Source organism: Phycodurus eques, chromosome 12 (genome assembly GCF_024500275.1).
Source record: "Phycodurus eques isolate BA_2022a chromosome 12, UOR_Pequ_1.1, whole genome shotgun sequence".
NCBI lineage: Eukaryota > Metazoa > Chordata > Actinopteri > Syngnathiformes > Syngnathidae > Phycodurus > Phycodurus eques.
In genome coordinates, this window is record NC_084536.1 from 18,738,290 (window position 1) to 18,757,695 (window position 19,406).

The following is a 19,406-nucleotide window of genomic DNA, read 5'->3' on the forward strand; positions in this document are numbered from 1 at the left end:
AGGTATGCTGACATCTCACATGACTGTGGTTTAAACTTTTCTTTGTCTGACTTGAGAAGGCATTCCCTCCCCCCTAAAGTTTCAGTTTAATTCCAAATTGTACTTCTTCAGGGCCATTCAACTTTAGCGGTTGCACTGTGCTAGGTTAAATGTGCCCACACGTAAAAAGACTCAAAGTTGAAAATGACAATTGGATTCTGTTTTTTTTTTTTTTTTTTTTTTTTTTTTGCTGCATCACATCACACATTTATTCATTTTTTAAGTCAAAAATACATTTTCATAGATATTGTATTTTATCTGTCTGCTACATTAAATAAAGTCATCAGAGGCAATTATTTACATTAATCACAACAAATTCAACAATTTACACTGAGGATGAGAAACACAGAGATGTGGACTGTTTAAAGTATGTAATCCATCAGAGAAACACAGAGATGTGCACTGTTTAACGTATGTAATCCATACAGAGTGGCACATGAATGTAGACAATCATTGTTAAGACAAAGCCAAGCTTCACTATAAACAAAACAAACAAAAATAACTCCACCAAAATTGACACAAGACAGTAGGATACAGTATTCTGGTCCACAGAAATTCAGAAGTCACACAGGCACCGTATATGTACTCTTCTGTCTTATAACTGCACAAAATTATTCGTATTCACATATGGCAGAAATGTTTAAAAAAAAAAAAGTTTTATTATTAAATTTAATATATGATTGATGTTCCTATTGTACTATACATGACTGCTTCGTTCAAGTGCCTCTGCTGGCAATGTGGCTGTCTTAAAATATTTTTGTGTCGTTGGTGTGCGTCAGTCGGTGGAGCTTTTCACTGTGGCAAGGCTTTCAAGATGGCATTCACCTCCTCAGCAACGGCTGTCAGTGCAAACTCAAACTGGTCCTGAGTGGGAGAAGTGAGAGTAAGAGCTGTTAGAAAAACACAGGAACATGTAGGAGTCATTTATTGCATATAAATTACACATGCTTGGTACCTTGGTGCGGACCAGGCCAGGTCTCTGGTCTCTGATGTGTTCCAGTGTGGCAGCAATGTCAATCTCCTTTACTCCTTAAGACAGGATCAGCCAAATTATTATTATTTTTTTTAATGTGTATTGTTTTTAAATGTTTGATTTTTTTGACTCAAGGTCTGCTCTCAACTTTGTCAGTCGACAGACATCCTTCATGGATTTTGTTCGTTGTTTCAGAGCAAGAAACATACTGTGTGCTCTAATAATAGCTGACAAAATAACAGGAAGCTGAGCTCAAACATAATTTTTTACATTTCTTTACAGTGCCCTCACATAATTTACTGCCATTTGTTTCCATGGGAACCTATAACCTGAGATGGCTAAGGTAAGCCCAGGTCAAATTCTTTCTTCCGTCAAATAATATTTTAGGTACAGTTAATCACAAAAGCATAAATAATATGTCTCATTGATGAATTACGTGGAATAATAAAAAAAGTGAATATTTTTTGAAAAATTTTCAAGAAGCAAATCATTTTTAAATAAATGCTTGCCTTGTACTTATGTCATGTCTTGAGTCAGATTTCAATTCACAATAATAATAATAATAATAATGTCACTCAACATTTAGGCTAGGGCATGAATAATTGTGGGTATTTGTAATTGTATATGTTTTTGTCATTATTCTACCAGTTGCCATTTTAAAACAAACATTTTCTTTACGCATCAATCCGTGATCTACTCATTACGCTAAAAATACATGGGTGTGGGCAGAAGCAGAGAAGACTTACCTTTGGCCATGCGGTTCAGCACCATGTCAATGAGGATGTACGTGCCAGTCCTGCCAGTCCCATCACTGCAGTTGTGACACAGCAAAACAAAACGTCAGTATAACAAATATCTTTTTGTCAATGTCCATCGATCCATCCTTCCATCCTTACTAGGGTTGCAGGTGTGGGGGAGTCTATCCCAGCTGACTTTGGGCGAGAGGCAAGGGTAAACGGTCGCCAGCCAATCGTAGGGCACATATAGACGAACAACCATTCACACTCACATTCACACCTATGGACAATTTAGTCTTCAATTAACCTGCCAAGGATGTTTTGGGAATGTGGGAGGAAACTGGAGTAGAAGCCCCGGATTTGAACCCACAACCTTTGAACTGTGAGGTGGATGTGCTAACCAGTCGTCCACCATGCCACCTTTTCAATGCAAAGTACTGCATAAATTGATTTGTCTTACACTACATTTTCTGTCAAAGTACAGTGATGTAAGTGGTAACTAAACAACGCGTGTTGCTAATCAGAAAAAGACTAAAAACAAGGACCACAGTAGTCATACAGCAAGTAAATCTTGTTTTAAACTGTTCATTGTGAGTCAATTTTCCTGTAATTCAGATTTTTGTGTGAGGTAGTGCATTCATAACTGTTATTTTATTTACCTGCAGTGGACAATAATTGGACAGGAGCGACCTCTGTAGCATTTATTCACCTTCCTGAAAAGCATCAGAGGAGGAATAGTAAAAGAAAACAGAGCAAAAGACATACACAAATGGGGTGCATTACTGACCTCTTTCACAGGACGAATTGTAATAGAGTGAAGTGTTTTGAAAAGGAGATTAATGACTGCATATGCAGGATTATGCAGCCACAGTTACTTGTGGTTTATGGTTGAATTAAAAGCAATTAGAGAGCAGAGCAACAAGAGGAATAAAATGAATAATGAAGTAAAGGATGACAAGATGATATATTATGTGAGATGGTGGAGGTGGCAAAATGGTAGGAAGCCCCGGATTCACTGTCCCTCTTGCAGTAGCCAGTCACACCTGCCAATGCTCATTTTTGTGACTATGCAACTGGAGCCAGAGTACTAGCTGCAAACCGCAAAAATGACACTGGGAGATGTTGGAGTACAAACCTATCTGGACGTGCACTTTGACAGAGGGAGAGAGAGAAGGAGCAGTGAATGGACACAACACAAAATACGAAATGGCATTAAGGGATGGATGTGATGAAGCTCAAAAGCTCTTTAGAAACATTTTATATCTCTGTCTTGAGGAGAGTTTTATACAGATTGTTGTGTGGTAAAAAAATAAAAATAAAAAATAAATGACGTGATAATTCACAGTACGGTAGGGAAACGTTATACCATCTTGAAGTCAAAGATACAAACTAAACTAGTGACAATTGACTATTCCGGTGGGAAATAATGTTCTTTTCCGCTTTGTGTCAACACAAATCAAGGGCATGCATAGGGTTCATGTGCATTTGTGTCTGTGTGCTTTCACACCTGCGGAAGTCAAGCAGGGGCCGTGTTGATGTGGGGATTCCGTCAGCCGGCCAGCTCAGTAGGTGAAACTGTGTTAGAGTTCTCGTCTCTTGTGTCTGGACGTTCTTCAGGTAGAAGCTACGCACCAGGAAGTCCTTGCACCAGATATGCTCTGACACCAAGTTCACCTATAGAGGGACCAAAGGAAGTCGAGGAGGCAGATGGTAATCAAACCATAATGTATCGTGTTAAATTAACAGTATGTTTACCATTGTGGTTGTATGTACTTTGTAGTGGTGTATACACTTGACTGGGGTGTTTATCATGATGCAAAAAATAAGGTAACCAAAATATTAGAAACGGGCAGCTTGGTGCCCTAGTGGTTGGCCTAACAGCTCTGAGGTTCCATGTTCGAATCTCTGGTAGGGTTTTCTTTTCCCGCATTAAAGAAATATATCACTCAATATGAAGAAGTTGCACATTACTGCAAACTACAACCAAAACAATTAGTATATCTTTGAAATGCCTGTCTAACATTGAAAAAGGAGGGACCTTTTGAAAATGTCATCTCTTCAGTGTGCAAGTGTACCTATTGTTATGGCTAGATAGTCACTACCACAGTATGTCACCAGGGGGAAACATAACTTCATGCTTTTTGTTTATTAATTATCAAAAGTACTGTACATCTTGACGGTTAAAAAACAAACACAAAATCAACCCTAACCTCATAGATGTGGTAGAGTGACGAACCCTCATCCGGCCAGTATCGCTCGCTCTGTTTCTGTCCATCCTCTGCCAGAGCGGACATCATCACTATGACCGTGCAGCCATTCTCCCAAACCATCTGAAGTATAGTAAGAACATGCACATGCATGGCTGTGAGAACATCCAATAATGGCTTTATATATATCTAGATCAGTCGTTCTCAAACTTTTTACACCAAGTACCACCTAAACAAATTTTAAACTCTCCAAGTACCATCATCATTACCAACATTAAAATACAGGGGAATAGAAGGCCACAGTCTTCAAACACAAAAACCCAAGACAGTTGAACATTTTTTGAACATTAACACTACATTTAAATATAAGGGGGGGGGGGGGGAGGTAATAATTCAATTAAATGTATTGCATATACAAGCTGAATAAAAATGTACCCAAAAGACAGTTTAAAAGCAAACTCTTCTTAAAGATTAAATGCAAATATATTGTACTAAAATATTAAATATAACTGTAAAGTAATTGGACAGTCATTCTTCGACGTACCACTAGTGATACTAATACCACACTTTGACGATCACTGATCTATAGATCATAGCACATAACAATGGCATCAGAGATTTAATATGCATGTGTCAGTGGTCTTTATGTTTCACATTCACCATTACATCGGTTTTTTTGTACATGATGTGATGTGTGTACTATATACAATAATGTATTAACCTGCCAAAAATCAGCCACTGTGTGAGGCAGAGGTCCCTGTGTGGCAATATACGCTGGCTGGCGAGGGTCGTGATCAAACTGTTGGTTGAAATGGAATAAGAAGGCAACCTTAGTGCACGTGAACATACTGTATCAGATAAACATTACATGGCTTGTACAGAATATCATATTGTGAAGTTATATTTTGGCTAAGTACAGAGGGAACAATTCAACAACTCAGTACAGTACTATAAATCAAACGTACACTGTAAGTAATTTACAAATTTGAAGTTAAGTTTAAACTTGACAATTGATAGTGAAGCATTGTGTAATGATACATAATATAAATTTAAATAAAATAGGTGTCTCAAAAATAACGACTTACAACAAAACTGGCATTGATGTAATCTTGCTTTCTGGGGTTCAGCTCCCTTTTCAGCTTCACACGTGAGTGATCGTCTTTGAAGAAAAAAGGGAGACTTATAAGAATAAAGCAAAGGAAATAATACAGGAGAGCTGATTAATAACACAATTGGGACACTAATGTGATAGTATGGGGGGGGGGGGGGGCACATACATGGAAGCGATTCAGCTTGTCTGTTTTTGGCCATGTTGCTGGGAGTTTGAGCCGCATCCACTGAACTGGGGTCAGCCTGGAAGGAGCACAGCGCCTCCCACTCCTTCTGAAGGCGGTCCTTGTTACGAAGGTGGTCCTCCATATAGGCCTGACAGAGGCATGCAGGTCATAAATACCTTCTCATTAAAGCAAAAGAGGTTTTTCATAGCTGGAAATGCCACCGTGGACCATGATTGCTGTTGTGTGTTCACGCACCAGAATCATGTGACCGGTGGAGATGTCCATATTTGACTGGGCAGGTTCCTCACTCCAGGATGGAGTGGAGCTGTGGGTGGAGGACGGGCTGTGCTGTGGGCCATCGCTGAACTGGGAGGAAACGCTGCTCACGCGGGATGTGTCCGTTCCTCGTCGACCGCCGGCGTTGGTGGCGGAACCCGCCACGCCACTGCTCGTGGCAGCCACGCAGTCCTGGCGGCACAGGGATGATTTAGACGCCATGTGCTGTCGACATAGCTCCTGAATGTGCAGTAGAGACAAAGGAGAGGTGGAACAGCGATCCAGAACTCAATACACAGTAGCTTGTTGTACAATTGCGTGTGAATGCTGAGAGGTATGGAAAGCTGAAAGTATTTATTTGATATGGTTGACATACAGCTCAATGGACTAGTATACTTTGTCCTCACTTGTAACAATTCAGTGCACTAGTAGATTGACTGGGTCTTACTTTTTGTCCCAGGAACTAAATGTCCCTCGTAATTTGTTGTGAAATTGCCTACAATTGCCACATCATTGCCTTTTTGTCCATGATATTATTGCCTCAGGCAACAGTTCTTACCTTCCCTCAGCTACAGTATGTTGTGTATGGCTTTGTCTGAGTAAATTAAGGTTTCATGTCATTTCATTGCTGTGTGTTGTACTGTTTCCGGGGTCATTGTCATTGTGCAGTCTGTCAAGTTTACTACTGAGATTTATTAATGAGAATGAATCGACTACTTTTTTTTCTTTTAATAGAATACAGACTTTTGTGGGTTATGGCCCCACTACTGTAGGTCCTCTTGCTGCACTGACAGCTTTGTCTTTCAGCATTTATACAATAAAGAGGAGGAATAATATTTAGCATTAACTATTTAGCATTAGGGTAACAGTAATTTCTTGGCCGAGCATATTTTTGATGCAAATACAACTTTTTCCACATGTCAGCATCTAAGTATGAAATGTAGATTGCTTTTACCCAGAAGTGCAGTAAGCAGGAAATAATAAAGCATAGAAAGTAAAACTCGACATATTCACAGTTGGGCATACACAACTTCACATATTTGCAGATTTCTTTTTAAACTTATCTTTGAAAGCCTTACATATTTGCTGTTGTTGTGCTCAGCCCAAAGCAGTAAAAATGCAGCATTGCTTTGCTGACATTGTGTCATCTTGGTGCCAAGGAATTAGGTTAAAGTGAGTTAAGGAGCTTCATTTAGCCAAAAGATGTACTTTTGCGCCATCTTGTGCCATTTACAGGTAATTATAAACCTTTTGTGGGGTTTTCAATCGCTTGCAGATTTTTGCTATTCGCATGATCCCTATCTCCCGCAAATATGGGGTTCACTGCACAGTATATACAGCGTGTAAGGCACGAGATGTTACATCAAATATATGTCAACATGTCTATTTCTACAAGTATGGCTATGAACAGATTATGACTACAATCTTGAGTAATTTAGTATGATCGCTATACAGTATAATAAATATACAGTATGTACAATGTACTATGCAATGCTTTGTGCAAACTGCCATTACTGGAGGAGAAAAAATATTTATTCAACAGAATACATACGTGTAGGTTGTGCAACGAGATGATTTACAGTATACAATAGTTTTGGGATGAAAGAACATTACTGCAAATATATTAGTGTAAGTTATTGCAGTTGCACAACTATGCTTAAGTCAATGATGCAGCGCACTGAGGAAGTGTAGCTATTAGAAATTAACAATGGCGTGAGTGTCTCAAGGTAAACAAAGCAAAACGCTGTTGCCTTACCTGATAATCGAAGTGTGTTTCAGCCCCTCCCTCTGGCCCGAGACCAAGTTTGCCATTGGCCACTTGGTGAGCATAGTGTCTCAGGCAAGCAATGCCCACAGCCAGTATCAACACTCCTCCTACCACTGCCATGGAAACTAGTGTGATGACCATCCCACTGGAGCCCTGGGAAACCCTGGTTACCTGAGGGAGACCCTGTGCATTTGTCCTCTGGAAAAAAAACACACACACAGTGAACAAGTGAGAATGATATGGGCACGTGGACAAAGAAGAAATGATCTTCTCAGTGTACATCTCAGAGCGGACACCGCAGGGGAATTGCCCCTTTGCTTCTGATAATGTAACATATCTCAGACTGACATTACTTGCAGATATAATTTCTACACGCACATTTACAATCCATTACTTTTATAAACTGTACATGTGCATGGCTGCAATATTATAACATCACTACCTCCCACACTGCTGTATGTGCATGCTAACGTGGTATTCATGGATTTTGTTGATAATCCAATATTTAAGAAAGAAAATCTCTGGTGTTGATTCATGCAGGCAGTCTGTGGGACGAGGGGAATAGGTTAATAACACCTGTCGTCATAGCACCTAGGATCTGGGCACCACAGTGGGGGAGAGGAGGACAAAGCACCATGGCAACAAGTGAAATGGTGCTCACTCATTCACTCATGCACATTCAGACACACGCACAGTGGTTATGTAAAAAAAATCTACCAGACAGAAAAATTTAGAAATGTTTCTTAATTACATATATAAGGCATTCAAATGTAGTCTAATAAGATCTAATTTTTCATCGTTTATTTTTTTATAATTCTTTTTAAAAAAAATTTAATGCTATAATTTAGTCAACCATATGCACAGCAACAACACATTATGCATTTCCGGTGGAAAGACGCGGCGGTGTAACAGTTTCCGGTGTCTGTCTGTTTCAAGATGGGACATCATTTGATGGAAAAAAACTAACAAAAAAAACCCCTCATTCTTTAAATGTGTGATATCTAGGACTTGTGTGATAGGTATATTCAAGGATTCGGTGCTGCTACTTTTCAAAGGTCAAAGGTTTTGACTTTTTAAAGACGAAGGCATAGCTCTTCCAGCTAGCGGTGTTCCGCCCGCGTTTCATTTTAACACATTTAAAAGTGACCCGGTACTACAATGGGGATGGGAAGTTAACATTTGCCGAGACAATTTCACCATCGCAACGACAAGAGTTGGCAACAGTCCCCGCACTCCCTTTCCCTCCTCGCTCAGGGCCGCTTGGCTCCGGCTGGCCGATGCACTGGCAGCTGCTGCCGTCACCATCCCCCCTCATTGACGATTAGTTTCTGATTGGGCAACTCCAGGCGACCATTACTCCCCCCATGCCTGCCTACTTTATAATCGGGAAACTCTGCCACCCCCCCCAACACCACCCTCTTCCCGTCAACGATTAGTTTGCATATGTGGGGTGGCGGGGGTGGTAGTAGTGAGTGGTGGGTGCTCTTCAGGAGGCTTAGGTAGGGGGGCCCTGAATTAGGAACTACACCCCTGTGCTTGTGCGTCTATATCCTGTACCTGTCCCACACCAGACTGTACAATCTTCAGGCTTGTCTCGGACTCCAAGAAGTTTTTTTCAGATACTATAGTAAGAAACAAAACAAGTGTGTCAGTGTTGAATGTCAGGAGAAAAAAAAAAAGAAAGCTTGGTGAGATTCTCTTTGAATGTGAGAAAATACAACGTGCGTGGGTACAAAGCTGCATGTGTATGTTTGTTTTTCTAGACTCACCAGCTTTAGCTGCCACCTCTGCAGCTGTCATATTGTGCTCATTCTGGCGGATACGGAACGTGAGCGCCGGTCCCACCACGCTAGTAGCACAAAACACACATGCTCACACAAACTGTCAGAAGAGCAAGTCATTTGTATTTACTGTATAATAAACATGCATGCATTGCACACACATCCGAATGGTCATACCTAATCTTGATGAAGCTGCTGGTTGTCATGTGTGTTTTCTCAGCCAGAAGCTCCAGAAGCTTCACTCCATCATACAAACTCAGAGGGCTGGGAAGGAGAACCTTTATTATGTTAATTTGTATCATTAGTTAAATGTTTTTTTCTTTCTTTCAGAGAAGTAATAGTTTTGGAATACAGTACCAGCATTTGTTATGTGTTATGTAAGATATAACTCAAATTTCCGCTTGATTAATCAAATTCATGGTAGTGGATGTCCACAATTCATCGTTCCTTCAATCTTTTGAGCAACTACAAATAAAGAAGGTTTCTTCCTTGTTGACATCTTAAAATGATCAACACAAAAAAAAATTATGATGTTCCTAATAAAACGCTTAATTAATCCAATTTAGACTGGTGGGATGCAACACAGCAGTGATTTAAAAAAAAGTGTTATGGGTACCACTACTACTGGTATGCGGGCTCTATTAAGTGGTACACAAAATAATCACTGAACATGACATGAAATTCCATCAAACATGAATGAAGCTTTTATCTACGCATACAGGCTTTTTAATTGCTGCTTTTAAAAAAAATCCTGCACAGTACATGTAACATCATTTCATGTAACATACATTTTGGGATTTTTCTTGTACAGCACATTTTTAAGTACATGTCAGTTGTATTCAACTTTAAAGTACAGTGCAATATATTTTATTTCATCTTTAAGACCTGATTATTTTTAAACATTTATTAAATACAAATTTTCTTTTACTTTTACAGTATGTGCAATACATTTTAACTGAATTGTTGTTTAAGTGTAGTTTTTCTTTTTCTATATCCAAGTGCAGTGTTAATGCTCAAACTGTGCATGATGTTTCAGTGGCTTACAATAATAAATACAGGTATACATTTTAGGAATAAAAACCTCATTTTTAATGAACACGTAGACCTTTTATATTACTGTACTTTGATGTTGGTCATTATGATGATACTTGATGGTAAAAGTTTGACAACCGCTGCAATAGATGTTGAATTTGGATCAAATACTGACCTCTGGTTAGTGACAATGTAGCCATATTCCTCTTTGGCCCCTGTAGCCTCAACTTGTGGCGCTCCCTCCTTCTCCACACCAATTCCTTCTCCAGGATCAACCAGTGGGGTTTGGGAGACAGACAAAGGAGGCTCTATGCTCTTTGTCGTAGGTGTGGTTACAGCTGACACAGGTTGGGGGGCCTGAGCGGTGTCAGGTGCAATGGGGTCAGAAGCAAGCTTCTCCGTCTTCCTAGGCATGGTGTCTGTTTTTAACAGCTGCATCTATTGAGAACAATGACAGGAGGACTGTATTAGGCAAGGATGATTGCTGCAGATGAACACAGAGGACGGTTTCGAGGGTTGGATCTGTTGCAACTGGATGTACTTGCTTCAGGAAATCTCCCTTTTGCACCTAATCAGTGGGAATCCATCAGTTCTGAGAGCCTCAGTTCTATATACAGGATAGACTGTATCTATGCTCACGTTTTAGACATCAACGATCCCAAACAAGCAGGAACTAATTTAACCTTGAAAAACATATTTTCTGAGAAGCTTTTCATTACATAAATAGTGACATACCTCCTTGAGAGTGACAAGGTCCTTCTCATTTGGATCTGTGGAGAGAAGCACACAACACAAACAGACATTATTTTTAAAGCAGCAAAGTTCATTCAACTCCAGTTTCAGGCATCAAGCTGATAGTAAAACAGGTTACTATATGGAAAAACCCGGAAATCCCTCAATGGATCAGTCAGGAGTTGTGCTCGACCCTTTAGTTCTCCCAAATGATACAACACTTCCTACAGACAATACTCTCCAATCTTGCAGGCAGTCTTTCCAGGAGCGTGGACGTTACACTGTTAACTACAAAGTCCAGACCAATTCCATATTAGCTTTGGTAACTAGTGCTACCCAATACCTTGTGTCTTGTCTTGGGCCTGCAGCAGTTGAAGTATGAGGGCTAGTTTGTAGAGCTGCTCTTGGCTGAGTTCTTTAGGGTCGACCCTGTGCCTCTGTAGGACGCCGGACATTTTTTGCACCAAGCCATCTAACAAAAGGTATAGCATAAGCTTGACAAAGAACAACACATTTAAAGTGGTGCCCACATGAATATGTAATTCAAATGTTGTAACAGACTTGTACAAGGACCAAAGCATGTGCGTTGTTTCCTCACCACTGTTTCCTGACTGGGCGCTGTAAACCTTATTTTGGAGTGCTGGTTGCCTGTTTGTAGATCCAAATCTCTCCTCTAGGTTGTAATCGTCTGCATAGTCCAGTGGTGTCTCCATTTGGAAGTCATCATAATAAGGCAGGCCTGAGAATATGTTGTTACATGTATGAAATTAAATCGCAAGATGTGTATTGAGACACGTTGACAATATTTGAATGCTTAACATTAGTAATGGTTTTACCAGCAGAAGCCAATGACGTTGACCCACGATGGCGATAAGACGATGATGGTGCAGAAGCCAAATAGACGGACAATGCCTCCTTAAGGAGTTGCCTGTCTCGCTCTCGCTCTCTCTGATTGGCCTGCGACCATGCAGAAGGGCGAGCATAGCCTCCTCCTCCACCAATGAGAGATCTATCTGCTTCATCTTGGTGCCTGTGCTGTGATTGCCAGAGGTATTTTGCGGTTTGTTTTTTTCTTTCGATTTGTGGTTAACTTCAGAGTATGGTTCCCAACAGCAGCAGTGCCGGACTATCTAGCTTTGTGCACGACATAAGTAGCCTCCCAAAGACTGGTGTGGCATGCATACTGCAGCATTATCATTTAGTTCAGTTGTCATTTTTTACTTTTGATTTTTGTAGTTTTAAAGGTGGCGGCACGGTGGGCGACTGGTTAGAGCGTCAGCCTCACAGTTCTGAGGACCTTGGTTCAATCCCCGGTCCCGCCTGTGTGGAGTTTGCACGTTCTCCCCGTGCCTGCGTGGGTTTTCTCCGGGTACTCCGGTTTCTTCCCACATCCCAAAAACATGCATTAATTGGTGACTCTAAATTGCCCGTAGGTGTGACTGTGAGTGCGAATGGTTGTTTGTTTGTATGTGCCCTGCGATTGGCTGGCAACCAGTTCAGGGTGGACCCCGCCTCCTGCCCGATGGCAGCTGGGATAGGCTCCAGCACGCCCGCGACACTAGTGAGGAGAAGCGGCTCAGAGAATGGATGGATGGATGGATAGTTTTAAAGGTTCAATGGCCCTCAAAATATATATATTTATATTTATACTACTGTTTTATTCATAACATCGGTCAAAATGAGTCTGTGACATAGTCTATGTTTGACATCTGTGCGGTTTGTTGATTGAATGGAAAAAGTAATAAACGACATTAGTCTTGCAAAACGACCGGATAAGATTTCTGTGTGTTTGTGGCGTAGATAATTAATTATTAATCAAGTACTAGCTCACTTTGTTGTTGTTACCCACCCACTCAAATCAGATGAACGCCAACACAGCTTTTCCGCGTTTTAAGCGAGCAAGTCTCAGCCGCCGCCAAGCCACACAAGTACAGTCTATAAAGTATACATATGTTGCCTTTTACAACAATACTCAATTATATTGCGAGCGATGAACGTTGCACGCAGGTTCAAGTCAAGTTAATGGTCGCGGAGGATGAGCCTAAACCTCAAAATGTCATCCTTTCTTTTTATTTTCACCCATGTCCCCTTTAGCTCACATTCCCTATAAGTTGGCCAACAATCCAACGCTTGGTAAATTCTGCTTCATTATGATAGTAAGACCCTGTATCGAAGGATTCACGATGAACACTTGGCCGCCACAAGCAACAAGAGATCAGGATATCGCCAAGGACCAATCAGAACAAAGCTGTTTTCCATATTTAAATAAAGAATAACAGCGATCTAACCAAAGCAACGCTTACTTACATATCAAATATGAATGAGAAATTCAACTGTCTCAATTGCCAAGCGTATATAGCAGACCAACTAGAATAGCTTGAAAAAGGGCATCCTGAGCATTTTCAACCCAAATTATCTTGAAAACCCGATAAAAGGACATCAAAGATTATACAAAAAAAAAAAATAATTATGGCATGGGACTTGTAAGTAATGTTAAGAAATAAAGAAATGTTTGGTGGCCTTCAGTGTGAGTCTAACCTGCTGGTATGTGTAAGGGTTGATGGAGGCTGCCTGCATTTGTATTGGGGACCGAGGTGGCTCAACGATCATGTAGTCCACATAGTTGCCAGCAGGTGCTGCAGACCCTGGTTTGGAGACGTGTTGTTTGGACCTTGCCACCCAGACAGAAACAAAAAGGATTAGGATGGACATGGAGTCTTGGATTACAGAGAAGGTGCAAGGGGAGCTAAACTGCATCTGAGGGAGGATTGAAGGGATTGATTGTACACCTCTCCATGACTGCAGCTGGAGAGAACTTACGCAGCATGCGAGGAAGAGTTCGGTTTGGAAGATTGGGTGACGTGAGGAACTCTCTTCAGTTCCTTTGATAAAATATACTGGGTGATGTCATCCTGCCAGGAAAGTCCTACATACACAGCAAGTACAGACAGGGAGTGACCAATATTGTTAACCATTTAAAGCAGTGTAGGAAATTGTTTTATTTTACACAAGGGCTTCCCCTACAGTTATAAAGGGTCATTTAATTTTAAGCGTAGTAACACTAACAAAACACAATATGCAAACAACTGGAAATTATTTAATCTATCCAGAATGATGTTATTGATTACTAAAATGCTTATTTAAAAGAGGATCAACGATGAGGTCATTTAGAGCATAGCCATGTTGTGGTATTGATGTCATGGCATTGCCACATCAAAGCTCCTTCTAAGGATACTTGTATTATGTTTTCTTAGGATTGCTGTTAGGTGTTGTCATGTGTAAATCTTGATTTAAATAGACTTGCCCGCACACAAACTCACCTTGTAGCATGAGCTGTTTGAGGACTTCCTGCATTCTCTTCAGGACAGGAACTGTCACTTGGTACCAGACCCGGTCCTGCTTCGAACTGCGACACTGACCAAACAGCCCATCTGGTGAGCACAATCATTCCAAATTAGAACACCAGCCTGTGTCACAGTATCCATCCATCCATTTTCTGAGCCGCTTCTCCTCACTAGGGTCGCGGGCATGCTGGAGCCTATCCCAGCTATCATCGGGCAGGAGGCGGGGTACACCCTGAACTGGTTGCCAGCCAATCGCAGGGCACATTTAAACAAACAACCATTCGCACTCACATTCACACCTACGGGGAATTTAGAGTTGTCAATTAACCTACTATGCATGTTTTTGGGATGTGGGAGGAAACCGGAGTGCCCGGAGAAAACCCACGCAGGCACAGGGAGAACATGCAAACTCCGCACAGGCGGGGCCGGGCTTCGAACTCGGAACTGTGAGGCAGACGCTCTAACCAGTCGGTCACTGTGCCGCCGTGTCTCAGTATATATGCGTAAAAAATGTTGTCTTGTCTATATTTATTCAAACTAAAACCCCTTAATCGCTGCAATATGCTGTCTTCTGTTTACTTGGAGTATGAAATATGAAAAGCTTCCCTGATGCCACCTTTCTATCCCGTGTGGTAACAGTAGCACTTAACAGTGACTCATACAATTGAAGTACAGCCCACACATTTTATCCTGATTGCTATAGTACCCTCAACAATGGCCTTTCACTGTCACTGACCGTCGTTTTGAACATTTTCTACTTACCTGCAGGCAGCCTCGTGGCAACAACATGACTGACTACTGATTTGATCATTGATCAATGTGATTTACACAAACAGAATTATTCACTTTTAAATCTAACATCCTGGTGAGCTAAGACAAAAAAATACTAAGGAATAACAATAACAACAACAACAACAAAAAAGCAACTTTCAGACTGCAACGTGAGATAATGTGTAAAACCGAGAGTATATTTTTCTGACGCAATGATGAGTCACTGCAGTCTTTCGGTACACCCTCTAAATCTGACACAAACCCTGTGACACTGAATTGTTACAATGAGCAGATTATAGAGGATTGAGGTGCTTTTTTAGCTTCTAATTATATCAAAGAGTACATAGAGTCTTATTTCAACCCTAAAATATATATAGGCTGTGTGGTTTAACCTTAAATTCAATTTTCTGAGACTTGTGGATCAGGCAGAAAGAAAATGTATATGTTAACTGGCATAATGAAGACAAAATACATAAAACTCAATTTGTAATGTAAAATAAATAGTACCCTATAATTCATTTTAATTAATTTATTGTGGTTTCTTTGCTTAGTTTGCTGAAAAAAAAAATATTTTCATGGAACTTTTAGGAAGAATTTATTTATTATTTTGTTATTTTTTTGCATTGTAACGGGTCCAAATAAAAATGCAGATCCATAATTGTATTTTGACTATTTTGCATATTTACAGTCCACTCAATCAAAAAAACAAAAAACAAGATAGCCTTGTCTTCTTGCTTAATTTCCATAGTGTATATATATATATATATATATATATATATATATATATATATATATATATATATATATATATATATATATATATATGTACATAGTGTTTTACAATAATATTTACCTATATTGGCTGAGGCTAAAAAGTGAACCCTGGAGAGTTTCTGTTGCAGAAATGAACGGGTGCAGTCACTCAATTTGAAAACAACACTGCTAAAATCATACAGTGAATGTATGCCCATCTTAATATTGACATTTTTCTATTGTTTGTTTTTTATCCGACCATACTGTAGGTTTGCACTTTTACCAAAATGTTGATATTGTTGACTTGATGGTTGTGAGTCTTAACGGATTTGCAACATGAGTAGGGTCTGAGTATGAGTCAGTGCAATCTCTCTGGATGTCACACTCTCTTTCATTTTGTAGCCTGTCCTGTTTGGCTGCTTGGACATGCAGAATCTTGGATCTGTATGGCTGTATATGCCTGTATATGCCGGAACAGGAGTTTGATATACTCCCTCTGTAGTTATTAGTATTGTGGTTGGATATTTATTGGAAATGCAGTTGGCCAGAACTGTATGCATCTCTGTGCACTTTCTCGCAACCCAAAAATACCCCTGTTAAACCTGTGTGTATGATTTAGGAATTGTCTGTGAACATTTGACTATAACCCACAGATATCTTCCTGTATTTTAAGAACAAATGTTCTGGTTGTCCTTCATTTTTGACAATTACAAATAATCATCCATATGTAATTACTGTTTTGGAACCGTTTGCTCATGGTCGTACAAAAGTCTTTAACCTTAAAGTGTTTTTTTTTTTTTTTTTCCTTAAAGGGACTATGGTTCCAATTTAGTCTGCTTCTGGACTGCATGTGCAGACACATTTTATATTTTTATATTCTGTGCTACGGCTATGCTATGTGCGAAAGTGCAATTTCCACCGAGCAGTGCGTAAGCATATGTCAGTGACTCATCACTGTATTAGCGCAACAACTGTGGGGGTGTCGACCTCAACGTGATGTCGGTGTTGCCATGGAAACAGCAGTGCAGGGAGGTGGGGCTTCGGTGAAGCTAATGAAAGGGAGATGGGAAGGAAACAGTGGGAGATGGACACATGGGGCTGCTAGATGGAGCAAAATCCTTGACTTGATTTGACATTTTGTTCCACAAGCCTTTTGTCAATAATTTTTTTTGTTTTTTTGCAAACACCGGATGTTTTGCGCATCAAAAATGCTATGAGTGTTTGTGTGTGTCTTACCATCAGAGCAAAACTGATCCCTGGAGCACAGTTTTCTCTCAAACAGGCAACCTGATGCAGAGGAAAAACAAACAAGGCCAACAGGTAAAATTTGTGAATGCAACAAAGTCTGAGATAATGGTGGCTACACTCTAATGCACTGTGATTTTAACAACAAAAAATAATAATATACACCCAAGTGATTTTAATTCACAATTAGTCAGCCACTGAAGCCATCCATCCATTTTCCATATAAATTATATTAACTAGAGTTGTGGGTATGCGGGAACCTATTCCAGCTGACTTTCGGTAAGAGGCTGGGTACACCCTATACTGGTTGCTAGCCAATCACAGGCCACATAAACAAAAACAAACAACCACTTCCACTGAGATTCAGTTTTCAGTTCCCCTAATATGTTTTTGAAATGAGCTTGGATTCAAACCCCACACCTCAGAAATGTAAAACCACTTGTACACTGTGTCAACCTAGCCACCAATATTTATTTTAAAATAAATTGTTGCAGGTGTGATGTCAAAATCTTACAATTTCTTGATACACAATACATAATACACACTGTACAACAGCTAAATTATTAGAGTTAAATTCTCTTTTTTTTGGTTCATAAATCTCTTCTGCTGTTTCTCATCAGGTTTCTGGGGAATAAGACCTCGGTGTTGCGTGAATGAGCAGGTGGTTGGCGCTAGATAGGACGCTAGTGCTTCGGATGATGCATGGTTATCTCTGTTTGTCCCTGCTTGATTTGCAGCTCTCCGCTCTCCATTTGTATGTCAGAGACAATCAAAATTAAATCAAAGTCAATACCAAGCATGCGCTTGACTACAGATGGATACATCATAAATGGATGAACCTTTGGTACGGCAACAAAGATTCTGTACTCAGCTTTGACTAACAATGTGGAACAATGTACTGTAGTAGGTATGATTGTAGTTAGACAGTTAGTTTAGAAATGAATCAATTAATTCAATTGCAGTATGTCTGAGAGGATGGCTGGTCGCAGGAGAGCCGCTAATGCGAACCTCATCCTGGTTTTATGTGCTTGGTCGGATGCTTATTGGAAGGAACAGAGATGGAAGAAAAAAATTATTTCACCATGAATGGGTAAAAGCAATGTGTTATATCATAACGCACAAAAAGCTTGTTCTCAGGCTCAGTTGCCATTATACTTTAACACCTCTTGTCGAATGATGCTTACTTACTAAAGACAAATTGTGCAATACATAGTACTTGTAGGTTACCATGAATGTTGTAATACCATTTTCATAGTAACACCTGTTTAGAAGTCAGAATTCTCCTCATTTATATCTTGTTGACAAATCAGTGATTGTGAATAGATTGAATGGATTCCTAACATCACATTCAAAGCAATATCATAGTAAAATAAGCCTAAATGCATAGTTACATTGAATTAGCCCACAATATATAATAGAACATTTTATTGACTTGTATGTTTGACTTTGTGGAAGCTTAATCAATGGCAAGCTATCAGCAGTTTTTCTTTCTTTCTGGTTTATACAAGACGACAAATAATCTTATGTTCTACTCAAAGGGTATTCAAATCGTGTAGATTAGTGCAAAAAACAAACAAACAGAAACCCCTTTATTTATCTGAAATCTTGCACAAGACAAAAAAATACGGTACAACTTTATTTATCTAGAAATTATTAGATTGGTTCATTTTTTATTTGACCTAAAGACTCTTTATACATGTTTGAGCTTGAAAACAGAAGGGGAATTGAGAAAAAAAAAATAATAAGAAAAATAACAGAGAATGAGAGTTACAAAGAACAGAAGCATCCTTCCCAAAGTCCCCCCCTATATGTATTTTATTATGAGTTTGGCGGTACAATATTGAACAAGACGCATAGTACTATATAGTAGTAAAATAGTGGACATATGGTTGTTATCTCTACGTGAAAAAATTAATTATCGGAGAATACAAAATGCACTGCTTATCACTCCTCCCTTGGCATCTTGTAGCTAATATTCCACAGATGACAGATCATAATCTGTTTGGCAAGATAAATCACATAACGACAGAAGCACGATGTTGATAAAAGAAGTCACAGCTCACAGTGAAGGATGTCAGTTGAAAAAAACCAAAACAAAAACAGCCCATGCATACTTTGAGCATCCATCCATCTCCATCATCTTACCGTATCTGTCTGACAGCCCCGCGTGACACATGATGGTGAGGAGCAGCACAGCTCGCCATGCCCTCGGATTCAGCATGGTGCGTTCAAGTGTCACAGCAGAGCAGAAGAAATATTTGCCCTTTTTCTCTCCTTTAAATCCCCATTGTGTACACACACAAAAAAGGGCTGCAGAGTCAGTGTGGACGGCTCAAATTTGGTGCACGACCCCCCCTTGCGGCAGCCAAATATAAAGCTATAACAGGTTGGAAATGTCTGTTTTTCAATTCGCTATGAGCGACTGGTGGCAATAAAGGGAGACCGGGCGACTGGCTGGATGCAAAAAGTGC

General features: G+C 39.9%; 1 protein-coding gene across 3 annotated transcripts; it reads right to left on the bottom strand.

The window, feature by feature from the left end:
- Positions 1-237: 237 nt before the first annotated feature.
- On the bottom strand, positions 238-19,406 carry ptprna (protein tyrosine phosphatase receptor type Na). 3 transcript variants are annotated; one of them, XM_061691704.1, is made up of 24 exons: positions 19,081-19,406; positions 16,927-16,977; positions 14,143-14,253; positions 13,643-13,748; positions 13,361-13,493; positions 11,659-11,857; positions 11,421-11,561; positions 11,166-11,294; positions 10,826-10,860; positions 10,266-10,528; positions 9,236-9,322; positions 9,047-9,126; positions 8,835-8,899; positions 7,266-7,475; positions 5,489-5,701; positions 5,234-5,381; positions 5,042-5,115; positions 4,678-4,755; positions 3,960-4,079; positions 3,257-3,423; positions 2,409-2,462; positions 1,759-1,823; positions 995-1,068; positions 238-903 (listed from the first exon to the last, which is right to left on the bottom strand). In XM_061691704.1, the coding sequence occupies exons 1-24, from the start codon at positions 19,154-19,156 to the stop codon at positions 832-834; spliced, it is 2,751 nt and encodes a 916-aa protein (XP_061547688.1). In that variant the 5' UTR covers positions 19,157-19,406; the 3' UTR covers positions 238-831. The 3 variants fall into 3 exon arrangements, with proteins under 3 accessions (XP_061547688.1, XP_061547685.1, XP_061547687.1); XM_061691701.1 differs by having other exon boundaries at positions 5,489-5,749; XM_061691703.1 differs by lacking the exon at positions 19,081-19,406 and adding an exon at positions 18,999-19,066 and having other exon boundaries at positions 5,489-5,749.

What these genes read in the sequence shown, in the direction of transcription:
- ptprna (XM_061691701.1), bottom strand. Translation starts at nt 19,156, where the DNA reads ATGCTGAATCCGAGGGCATGGCGAGCTGTGCTGCTCCTCACCATCATG. An exon ending in AGCAGCTTCATCAAGATTAG is followed by an intron (nt 9,127 to 9,235) that starts GTATGACCATTC and finishes TTGTGCTACTAG; the next exon opens with CGTGGTGGGACCGGCGCTCA. An exon ending in CTGGCCTGGTCCGCACCAAG is followed by an intron (nt 904 to 994) that starts GTACCAAGCATG and finishes TCTCCCACTCAG; the next exon opens with GACCAGTTTGAGTTTGCACT.